Below are 12,071 nucleotides of genomic sequence, written 5' to 3' on the forward strand. Positions count from 1 at the left end.
AGTTACTGAGGCTCCAGGACTCAGCCATGATGGAGACACAGTGAGGACAGCTTTTATCATGCTGTTTTGTTCCCACTCATAATCCCACTCAGTGTCTCCTCCATGGATCTCACATCTGACAGTGATCGTCTCTCCTCCGTATATCTCAGACCAGTTTGGATACAGAGTCACAACAGGCCTGTTTGAGGCTGTTAATGGAAAATTGTATTTAGTAGTCAGTATAATCTTTTAGTGATATAAGTTTGCATATGGTAGAATACTGCATGTAGTTATTTGTATTAGGAAATATTCAACCATGTATACTTAGAGGCATATAATTAATTGTGTGTGATCACTAACAGGCTGCAGGCTTGGGGTGCACCCCAGGAATGCACCCCCACGTCCTGGGAGCACGAGAGAGCTTGTACCTGGTTTTATTGTTTTATGGCAGGATTAACGTAGTTACGTTTTGTTTTAGTCTAAGTGCTCTTTGTTTAGATGAACTGCAGGACTTCCTCACCGTGTTATCTAGGGTGAACCATCTAGGGTGAGGGGGAGGCTACCCTCTTCCTGACCAAGGATGTTTGACCCTTTGATCAGCAGTAACAGACACACACACACACACACACACACACACACACACAGACACACACACACACTGAAGTATAAATAAAGACCGGGGCAGTTTCTTAGTGCGAGTCTCTCAGTAGGGAGCTGCCCTTGCTAGCAAGAACTCTGTGTGTTTCTCTTCTCTGAGTCTTTACTGAAGAAGTGTTTTAGAACATTTTCCCTAACAGAGGCTGTTACTGTTCAAGAAAGTACAATAAAAACACATGAATGTCAAAAATGTTAATGCCTTTTGTTCTTCATCTTCCTCCTTAATCAGGAATTTATCTGACTTCATGTTAAACTGACCAGTTTTCCCAATCCTGACTGACTGGCTGTCCTCTGTGTAGTAAACTGGGTTTCCTCTTCCTCCTCTGCACCTGTAGAGTCCTTCCTGTGAGACACTGATTTGTCCATTTGAGTGGAAAACTGCATCTTGTGTGGTCAGGGCTTCAGAGGATTTCTCATCTCTGTACCAGTAGTATTTCCATCCAGATGATGATGATGGGTTCACAGAGCAGGTCAGGGTCACACTGCCCCCTACTGGAACAGCTGTGTTATCAGCTCTCAGTTTGGCCTTTGGTTTATCTGCAGTTCAGTTTAGAAAAAGAACAAAAGTCAATGACTGAATCGTGTACATACGGATGTTCACTGTTCATAGACACAAACTACATCTTTCTTGGCTGCTACCTCAACATTGATTTTTTAGCATTTACTTCTATTTACACTTGGATCAATGCAATCGTGTTGTGTTTATTATGTTGCTTTATTTTTCGTTTGTTTCCTCTTTTTTTCTGTTTTTCTCTCAACAGGTGATCTGGGACATTTTTTTTTCTTTTTAAGTTCCTTTCTCACTGTCCCTCTGCTTCTGTTTCATCTTTCTTTCTCCCCCAGCCACGTCTGTCCCATCTGTAACAACTGAAAATAAACTAAAATAAAGTAAGATAAAATAAAATAATAACAACAAAGATTGATCAAATGGACCAATATGGCAAGGCCATGATGATCCACTTGGTAAAGTAAATCTGTTGTGTATCTGTGTTCAGACATCAATTCTGATGGCTAAAGAAATGGGACAGGCAAAAAAAAGGGGGGGAGGGGGGGGAATAAATGACTGAATCAAAACCTTTTAAATAATTAGATGTAAATGGTGAACATCACCAAATCTTGGTGATCTTGAAGAGATACTAACTGTACAATCGTTTTGATCGAAGCTGTGAAAGTTTTATATTTTCTTTGCTGTATTTAAAAAGTACTTGAAGATTGATTAATAAGCTGGTCCGTCTTTAGGACCTGGGAGTTTAAAGGGATCAATCTCAATCAGCCTCCTGCTAAAGGTGAGTGGCAGTGACTCAGAGTTGTGAGAATGTTGATCATAGAAACAGTAACATTATTTTTGGTGGTGTGTCTGTGTTTGTTTATTTATTTTAAAAGATGGCAGTATTTGATCAGATGGTAGTTCAGAATTATATTTATTATTTTCTTTATATAAATTGTAGATCAATTGTTATTTGTTTGAATATATTATTTATTTATCCTGTTTATGCCATTGTTGTCCTCAGGTGGTGGAGCAGCAGGTCAGCATTGGCGTCTCTATACCAGCTGAAAGTTCATGACACAAAATCATGAGTGAATGTATATTTCAAACTAAATGACTGAACTCACAGGTTTTCTCAATGATGACATCATCACTTCTGTCAGTGTAGTAAACTGGGTTTCCTCTTGTTCCTCTGCAGCTGTAGATTCCTCCTTCAGATACTCTGATATCTCTGTTTTGTTGATCTCTGATTTTACCTTCAGAGGTTGTTTGGGTTCGTCTGAACCACTCATATTTCCATCCATCAGAGCTCTGCACAGAGCAGGTCAGTGTCACACTGCCCCCTACTGGTATGATTGTTGTTCCTGCTGTCAGTGTGGCCCTGGGTTTATCTGCAGTTATGGACAAGAAAAGAAAGAAATGTACACCTGATACAATATGAATGTATAAAAGATTTAAAAAAATCCTTTTTTTTTTAATCGCCCCCCAATAAAATCTACAAATGTCTTCATTATATATATTTTTTCTACATTTTAAGTCACTTTAAATTTTTCTGAATTCTGTCTCAACATGGTGACAGAGCTGCACAGATAAGCACAGTATGAATGTTTGTTCAATCTCAGGCCTGAAGAAGTCACACTGAATGTAAACTAATGCAGTTCACTGTTGAAGGAAACACACACACACACACACACACACACACACACACACACACACACACGCACACACACACACACACACACACACATTTAGACAACAGAAACATCGTCACCTTAAATTATATGGATCTTTTGATGTTTCTTTTTTCATTATTTAAATTAAGTTTCATCCACAGTTATTCTTGTTATACAGTAAAACATGCACATGCTGTAATGACATAATGTCTGAGTATTTTGGTTGCAGTGTGTACTGTGAACAAAGTTAGGTAAAATGCAAGGATCTTTGTTAAAGTTCCAACACATAAGAAATACAATACTTTCAATGAAACATTTATTAAACACACATTTTTATAATTCAGATGAGTATTTTAACAGGAATCATCACATTATTAATCACTGAGGACTTACCTAATACAGTTATAAAGACAGTATTACTGATCTCTCTATAATGTGACCCCTTCCAGGTACCAGAACACTGATATTCACCACTTTGATCTGTAGAGTTAATTTCCAATGTGTAGTCTTTGTTCTCCCTGTAGGGGACATAGTCTCGACCATCCTTCTTGATTTCGTAATACCAGTCAGTGTCTCTTCCTTCATTCATGTCACACTTGAAGGTAACAAACTCTCCAATGAAATAACTGGACGAGCTGGGTTCAATAGTTAGCACAGCGTCTAGAATCCAACACAAACAATCAGACAACAGACAATCTGAAACACTTTATGCTCAAGGCAGAATGTTGATTGATTATTAATACTTTATTTATGTAGAGTCATACAGGTTGAGAATAATCTTTGCTAAATAAAAAGGAAGAAATAGAAAAAGTGAAAACTGTTCAGTCACCTTGAGCGTGTCCACTGCAGACGAGCGTACAGAGCACTACAATAAAGACAGAAACTTCAGACATTATCAAACTAAAGACACGCAAATCATGTGAGTGTTTTGTTGATGTTAGATTTGAAATGTAACATAAATAAAACACTGTTGGTAATGATGTGTCTCATTTCTTGATCAATGGTGAGTTAATGACCTTCTTAAGGAACAATCCCACCAGGGTTTAAAGTCCAGTCGCTTTCTTACCAAGCTCCTTAAAACACTTGGAGATTTACATCTACTATGATCTGAGTCAGTGCACTAAAATAGAATCCAGTCTACAAACAAACATGGTGATAACAAAACATTAGTGTCCTAAAAACGGTACAGTCCATCCTCTTTGGGCAACAGATGAACGACTGGCTTCCAACAGGGAAATGATCTCCCCAGTATTTCCTTTATGTATTTGACAATCTCAAAAAGTGATGTCATTGACAAATTGCAATGGGTCACTTCTCTCAACAAGAATTTCTCTAGAAGGTGGTATATAATATAAGGTGGAAATAATTTACATGTCTTCAACAGCAAACACCATTAAGCTGAAGTTAAACCTGCCTACTGGGAGGTTTTTTGTTTTTGTTGTTTTTAAATCTCTATTTATGGCTGGACGAGCTCTAATCTTCCTTTAGGAAGCAAGTTTCATTTAGTAAGGAGTAGGATCAGTGTAGTACTCTTTTATATCTTGACTAAGGAAGCAGTTTACTGTTAGTCTGCATTAAAAATTGTTTAAATCTAGCACTGGCTTTAATCACTGCCGTTATATGTTTAATCAGTGTCTACTATGATTGGTTACATTTTATATTAGGATGTCAAAAGCATCAAATTATCACTGATGGAGAAACAAACCTTTCTTAGATAAACTAAACCAGCTCCACTCTGATCTGAGTCAGTGCACTAAAATCTAATCCAGTCTACAAACAACCATGTTGGTAACAAACATGAGAGTCCTCTGATCACATGACCTGAAATGGTACAAATGACTGATGCTCTGTTCTTCTTACTAAAACATGTTTATGGATCAGTATGAATCAAACAATAGAAGTCAGTGATGAACTCACAGAATAGGCCCAGCTCACAGAGCAAAGTGGCTCCCATCCTCACATCCAGCAGTGACACGTCTGAAAACTTCTACAACTTTCTGTAAAGAGAGAGAGTGAAGCAGCAGCACAGCAGATACCAAAGAGCTGAGAAGGAAACAAAGAGGTTATAAAACTTCTCTCTGCTTCCTTCCTTTTACACAGAAATAACAACTTAACAAGGTCTGACCAGATTTTTATGAAAAGGCCTTTAATAAAAAAGACTAAACTGACCAATAACAGACAGACATTAAGTTTCATTTCACATATGTGAGCTGACTGAGGGTTAAAGAGGAAATGAGGAGAACACAAGTCCAAGACTTGTTTTAAGTGTGAAAAACATTTATTTTATTTAAATATTGTTAACATAAAATAATAACACAAATAATTCTCATAAAATGTTTTCAGTGAGAACAGCTGCAGTAAAAACAGATGATAATAACAATAATTTGGAAGGTTAAATATTTGGATACAGCACAGCCACAAACACAGCAGTTATATGAATGTTGTAAGTGGTGAAACAGGAAGAATGTAGTTTTAACATTTGTGCTTTAAACCATGTTTAGTTTAGTTTAGTTTAGTTTAGTTTAGTTTAGTTTAGTTTAGTTTAGTTTAGTTTAGTTTAGTTTAGTTTAGTTTCCTGATCTATGTCTGTTTTTAGATTTAACACTGCAGCAAAGTTTTACAGAGAATAGTCACAAGAGAAAATAACCAGTGAGCAGCAGTTCACTGGGTGAAAATAACTCAATGTTAGAGGAGAATGGCCAGACCACTCATTGCAACCGAGATATGCAGAACAGTGTCTTTGAATGCACAACATGAAGTAAATGTCATATAGCAGCAGATGACCACACCAGCTGCCATGCCTGTCAGCTAAGAACAGGAAACTGAGGCTATAATTCAAAACCAAAACCTGACATGAGTTTGTAAAAACATTGTCTGATCTGATGAGTCTCAGTTTTTGCTGCAACATTCAGATGGTAGGGTCAGAATTTGGCATAACATCATGAAAGCATGGATCCATTGTATCAGAAATTAGGCTGACTGATACTAAGTGTCTTTTACAGAGAACAGATGCAAGAGTGTCTGATCATGTAAATCAAATTTATTTCACTTTCATCTGCAAATAAAGTTATGTCCATGTTTCCTTTTTTAGGCTGTGGGACTGTAACCTTTAAAGTTTAAATTGATCCAGTTTAAAGTTTCAGAGCCTCAGAAATCAACAGCTGCACTGAGAGCGCACTCAACAATAAAACAATTAATGGGAATAAAAATGTTTCATTCATCGCTCTGTGCTCTACATCTTCAGATTAATGAGTTTCTACTGCATTCATATCTTATGTTTGATATCATTTATTTATTTTAACCACTATTTAACAATATCTCTGCAGCAGGTGGCACTATGTGTCCCTCCAAACTATCAAAGCGCAGCTGATTCACAGAAGCAGGATTCAGCTTCGAGAGCAGAGTCCTGCAAATGTGTTGACTGTGTAGACTTTTCATTGGGACAGAGAGGGGGAGGGACTTTCACCCACCCAACACATGCTTCGTGCATCCTCTAAGGTCCTGACTGCACGCTGTTTGAAGTTGATGATGTCAGTGTCTGAAACAGGAGCTTTGCTGACCTCTGACCTTTCCTACTAAAGTGTTGAACATTATGATCATTCAGCTGTTAGTGAGGGGAGGAGCTGCGTGCCTGTCTGTCTGCAGCAGTGCTGTCAAATTATGCCTCAGCTGGAGGAAGCCAAGACAAGACTACTGATATCAACATTGATATGTTGATATCAATGTTGAATGAGCAGAATGAGCAGAATGAGCATCTTCATTCTGTTTTAGTAATGATTACTAAGGAAGTGTCAATTTTGGACAACCCTACTCTACACACGTACAATGATAAAACTACTCTGATATGTTCAGTCTCTGAAGTTTCACTGCAGATATTTGCGTTTCTAAAATGCAAACATCTGCAGTGATCTTTCCTCTTCTTAACATTAAAAAGTAAAAATAAAAAGTCTAATTATTTATTGAGTAAAGAGAAAAATAACAATGTCTCACCATCAGCATTAACGTAGAAAAGATTACCGAGTATCAGAATCAGAATCAGAATCAGAATACTTTATTGATCCCTGGGGGAAATTATTTTTTGTTACAGTGCTCCATTTTAAACCAACATTAAGACAAGACAGACAATACGCTAACTAAGAATGTAATGAAGTAAAGATTAAACAGTTCAGGATCAAACTGAGAGAAAATCAAACAAAACAAACAAACTTAGAGCATTGTTTTAAAAGATTCTTATTCATATAACAGTTGCTGCTCAGCAAAATATTTCTGTGAATACAGAATTTTATTTGGCAACAATTTTATTTGAAACATGAAAAACTGTTTTAAAATGATAGTTATAAAAATAACTATTGTTTACAAAAAATATTTATAAAAGTTATTACACAAAATGTACTTACACAATAACCCCGTCATGCAGAGCAAAGAGTGCCCCATCCTCACATCCAGCCCTGCTGCACTCTGATCCTCAGCTGATCTCAAACACTTTGACTTTACATCAATAATAAAAAGAGAAGCTGCATTTAATACAGATAAGACCAGAGTGTTTCTTCTGACTGTGGCCTCTCTGTGCTTCCTTTCCTTTTATAGAAACCTCAAACAGCTCCTGTAGCTTTGACCACAGCAGTTGTGTGACGTGTTCACATTTCCTGTCCACTGCAAACATGCAGGCTTGCTTCTTGTGTTTTATTCCTATCTTCTGTTGTTTCAGGTCAGGGGACATATTTATGTTTTATTCTCAGAGACTTTTATATGATTTGTGCAGTGTCGTGTCATGACTAGGGATGGGTATCGTTTAGGTTTTATCCGATACCAGTACCAAACCGGTACTTTTGAAACGGTGCTGGTGCTTAAACGGTGCTCGAACCGGTGCTTAAAGAATGGAAAAACACAAACTTTGTCCAAAAACCTCTCATGTTTAGCTAGTTTTTTTGCAAAAAGATAACAATGTTAGCCTTTTCTGCAGCTATGGGGCATATATGGTATCACTCTTGGCTGGAAGCAGTGCTTAAACAATGGAAAAAACACAAACTTTGTCCAAAAACCTCTCATGTTTAGCTGTTTTCCACTTTTTCTTTGGTCATTTTAGCCTTTTTGGCCAGGGTGAAGGGAGTATCTGCCATCAAACAAGAAGACAGCCGCATGTAACTATGACGGCGTTTGCTAGTTCACCTTACATGCATTAATGTAATAACGTGGTTAGCCTACTCAATGTAAATTACACACGAACAACATTAAGCTACTCACGCAGAGAAGAACGGCTGCTGCTGCCATCATCATCCTCATCATTTCTGCTACACTGGCAGGGCTAGGGGCCAGGACTCTCCTCTTCGGTTTCTTGCGGGATGTTACTAACTCCGGTCCAATGACAGGCATCACACCCATAGTAGGTACGGTGCATTTCTCGGCTTTAAAAAAAATGCTATGCGTCGCCAGGTGTTTCATCAGATTCGAGGTGTTACCTCCTTTGCACAGTATCACCTTAAAGCACTTCTTGCAGGCTGCTGAGTTTGCATCTTTGGCTGTGAAGTACAGCCAGACTTTTGACCGCTTCGCCTTGGGCATTTTTAATCTGTAGCTCTGCTCTAAAAGAACGTACGTACCTGGGCCCGCCTACTATCCTTGGAAAGGTAAAATGATTGGCTAGAATCTGAAGTGTATCACATCTCAGGGAAAAAAAAGCACCGAAATGTGCGCTGCTTTTCGGCCTGTTTATGTCAGAACTGGTGCCATGATAGCACCGGATACCGGTACCTATCTTGAACCTTGAATTGGTCACATGATAGGGTGAGGCAAGGTCTCTCCTGAAATCTCTGGTTAGAATTCCTGAATAAGTCGAAGTAAGTTGCCATTCACAATTTTTTTTTGTGGAACGCTTCCTCAACTCAGATCTCCCACTCTGAAAGTCTGAGCAGACCAGCGTACTCTGAGTTAACGATCCAAGATGGCGGCACTCAACATAAACAGGAGTAAAACTGTTATGGTTCGAGGTCGTTTGACCCAGCAGTTTGAGTTTTTTGTGTTTTTGTGATTTCTTTGTGTTGTGATCTTTTAGTTTTCTATTAGTTAGTATTGAGGTTAGACCTGGTTTTGCTTCCAAGTTTAGTCATATTTCTGATCGATGTTTTCTTGTCGCTGTGTCATTCCCTGTTTCCTGTCTGAGTCATGTCCTCTGTGTTTGTTCCTTAGTCATGTCCGTGTCTCGTCTCCTTGTTCCCTTGCCACGTTCCCCTCGTACTTCCATGTCGCCTCTGTCAGTCTTGTATGTCCACGTGTGATGTGTCCAGTCATGTCACTGTTTTCACCTCCCATTTCTGCTTCTATGTCCCCATGTCTGTTTCTTCCCTGGTTCAGGTGTCTTTTTCCGTTTTTTCTGTTTTATTTTGACAGTATCACGTCCTGTGTTTGGTTTGTCTTCCTTGTGCGTCATTATGTTTATTGCAGTTGTGTTTCCCGTGTGTTCCACTTCCCTCGTCAGCCTCTTGTGTATTTTTGGTGTGAGTTTTCATTCGTTCATTGGCAGGTCATCTTTTCACCATGTGCCATGTTTCTGTTCAGTCAAGTCTCGGGTATTCATGTCCATGTTAGCCACATTCAGGTTTCATGTTCACTGTGTCTAGTGTTAGTTTTCCCCAGTTTAGTTCACTGTTAACATCATCCTAGTTTCTGTTTGCTTTTGTTTATATTGTTGATCCAGCCTAAAGTAAACGGTTTGTTTTTTGTTAAGTTCATTCCTGTCTCAACCGTCTGCTTTTGGGCTCGCGCCACTCTCCAGTCATCTGGCCACGACAAAGTCTGTACTGCCACTGTGGTGTATTTTTGACTCACTAAAAAAGCCATGATTAGGTTTGAGTATTATGCTGCACTACTATTCATACCTGCGTGGCTCTAATTTACCAAGAACCAAAACAAATCCTGTTTCCTAGCTTTTTCTGCAACATGCTAACTCAGGAGTGACGTCACTCCCAATTTCCAACATCCGAGTTCAGAGGTGTCTGGAATGCAGCATAATGACCCAAACCTTTATTCACACCTTCGCTCATGTGATGACACACATGATTAGTATTGGGTCTACGAGCCTTTTTAAGAGACAACTCCCACTAAGGATAAAATACTCTGGAGTCTCCACTGTTTGCCTCTAGAAGTGAAGAAGCCTCTTAGATGAGAGGTGACACGTCTTAAAGAAACTTAAAGAAGTTTAGTCACTTTCTTTCCAAACTCCTTAGATCACCATGAGATGGATGACTGAGAACCTACACAGACATTAAACATTAAGAAGGTTGCAGGTTTGAATCCACCAGCTGAGGATTTTTGTGTGGAGTTTGCATGTTCTCCTTGTCTGGGTTCTCTCCAGGTACTCTGGCTTCCTCACACAGTCAAAAGTCATATATTATTATGTTAACTAGTGATTTAGGTGATTACCTCTAGGTATAGATGCGAACATGAATGGTTGTCTGGCTCTCCATAACCTGTCTAAGTGGACCTCATCTTTCACACTATAAAAGTTATTATAGGCTCCGCCCACATTAGTCCAAAAAGACAACAGAGCAGTGAAAGCTTTAAGTTGTGGTAACTTTGTGATCGGCTAGTCCCCTCCATATGAGCATGCAGTGTACCTCAGTTTATCACTCAAAAAACAAGACAGTGGCCATTGTCAATATACAGTCTATAATATCAATCTAAGTTAAAGCCTGCAAACACAGCCTCCATCCTTAATCCTGTCAAACACATTCTTACAAAGGTTATAATTAAGGTTTGGTGCAGTATCATCTACACATACAAACATGGTGACATCCGGGTGTTTTAGATTGTTTAACAGCAGGCGTGTTTCTTCTTCCCATCACTTTTGTGTTTGAAAGGTAAAATACATTAACATATAATTTCATGTTTTTAGCTTATTTGCAGCTTATACATTTTTGTGTTATACTGTGAGGAACTGGCCTGTTTGGAAGTTGCAGTAAGAAGAAAAACATGTCTGTATATGATGTTGTGGACAGAGAGAGTGATGGATGATTTTATTTATCTCAGAGATAAATGAACATTTACAGCACGTCCATGCAGAGACTCTTAAAGATGTGAGCGTGAGAAACAAGCTTTTCACCGTTTCTCTTGATGCCCACATGCTTTATTTATCCTTTAGTCCAGCATGTGTCATCACCACAATAAAGCTACTTTTAACCTGTTTTCACACATTGTCATACCTGCACATTTCCACTTTGCTGTGTTGACTTTAAAGAAAATAAACCGCAGGCTTCATTTCCTCTTATGAGGTATCTGACTTTCAGCAGATAAAAATAAACCTGTTGGAGAAAAGACATAACCAACAACTATCTCTTACACATGTAGGCATCAAAGTCTGTTCAGAGGAAGAAAGACGTTATTCTGTATTGTCTTATTTACAGTTTGATCTTGTAGTTTTACTGCTTATTGCTTCTTAAATAAAACAGGTCACTATATTAATTTAAAAAAAGATTTGCATTTATCAAAATAATCTAGTTTTCTCCACTCTGTACGAGTGCAATGTATGGTGTCCAAACGACCAAGTTAACCAGCAGAGTATGAGGAGGAAGCAGAGGGGCGGGGATCAGGAAGGTCAGGTGGTTATCAGGAAGATAGGAAAGAGCAAAAGGGTTGGGTATAATTTCTGGATTTCCATCATAAAAAAATGTCCACCAGAAAAAGTCTCAACACGATGTAAGACAATGTCACACCAACAGGGGGCACTATAATCTGAACCTTAAAGCCATGTCTGCTGATTCAGAGCTTGAAAACAACGTTTAAATAAAGGAGATGAAAGAAAATAAAATTAGTAAAATACACAAAAGGTAAGATTGTGTTAAAGCTGCATGTTGGCCATGACTTGTTGATGTCCACTTCTCTTTATGGACCTGAAACAAAGAACAGAACAAATACAACTGAAAAACTGACAAAGACTAAAAGGTGCTGAAGATGTGGGGCTGCTGTCTGATGAGATGTGTGTTGCAATAACCTGTCAAAACACAGATCAGTACAAATGATTAAACTTGTGATGGTGCTTTGTACAGTTTATTTAACATGTTGTGTCACAACGTTAGAAATTATGCATCACTTTCAGCCAATAATCAATAAGAAACGTTTCACCCTTTCTGTAGCCACACAACAACAGAAGGAGGATAATTAGCTTGAATCCATGTTGTTCATGTTGTTTCTGACTCAGTCGATGTCACAGCTGCTCACTGATTCTGTTCTGTTGCTGCTGCTCTCCCTGCTTCAGGTTTTACATGTTTGCATGTCATCAG

The 12,071-nt window shown here is 38.5% G+C and overlaps 2 protein-coding genes across 2 annotated transcripts in view; both read right to left on the reverse strand.

Annotated features, from left to right (window-relative positions):
- The window catches only part of LOC146714537 (basement membrane-specific heparan sulfate proteoglycan core protein-like), a gene marked incomplete at its 5' end in the record, with an annotated part of 37,322 nt that extends 36,142 nt beyond the window's left edge, over positions 1–1,180 (reverse strand). Inside the window, 2 exons of the mRNA XM_085440189.1 lie at positions 49–188; positions 895–1,180. Coding sequence (XP_085296315.1) covers positions 49–188; positions 895–1,180 — 426 coding nt within the window. The remainder of the gene's footprint in view (positions 1–48; positions 189–894) is intronic.
- A 963-nt stretch (positions 1,181–2,143) lies between these two features.
- LOC146714539 (uncharacterized) lies at positions 2,144–4,750 on the reverse strand. Its single transcript, XM_085440204.1, has 4 exons — positions 4,714–4,750; positions 3,190–3,456; positions 2,251–2,514; positions 2,144–2,187 (listed from the first exon to the last, which is right to left on the reverse strand). Exons 1-4 carry the CDS (start codon positions 4,748–4,750, stop codon positions 2,144–2,146), a joined length of 612 nt encoding a protein of 203 aa, XP_085296330.1.
- Between the last annotated feature and the right edge of the window lie 7,321 nt (positions 4,751–12,071).

The sequence above is a fragment of the Copadichromis virginalis genome, linkage group LG3, assembly GCF_057382275.1.
Source record: "Copadichromis virginalis isolate Kocher_CV1m ecotype Utaka linkage group LG3, C_Virginalis_male_GT1.1, whole genome shotgun sequence".
In the NCBI taxonomy this organism is placed as follows: Eukaryota; Metazoa; Chordata; class Actinopteri; order Cichliformes; family Cichlidae; genus Copadichromis; species Copadichromis virginalis.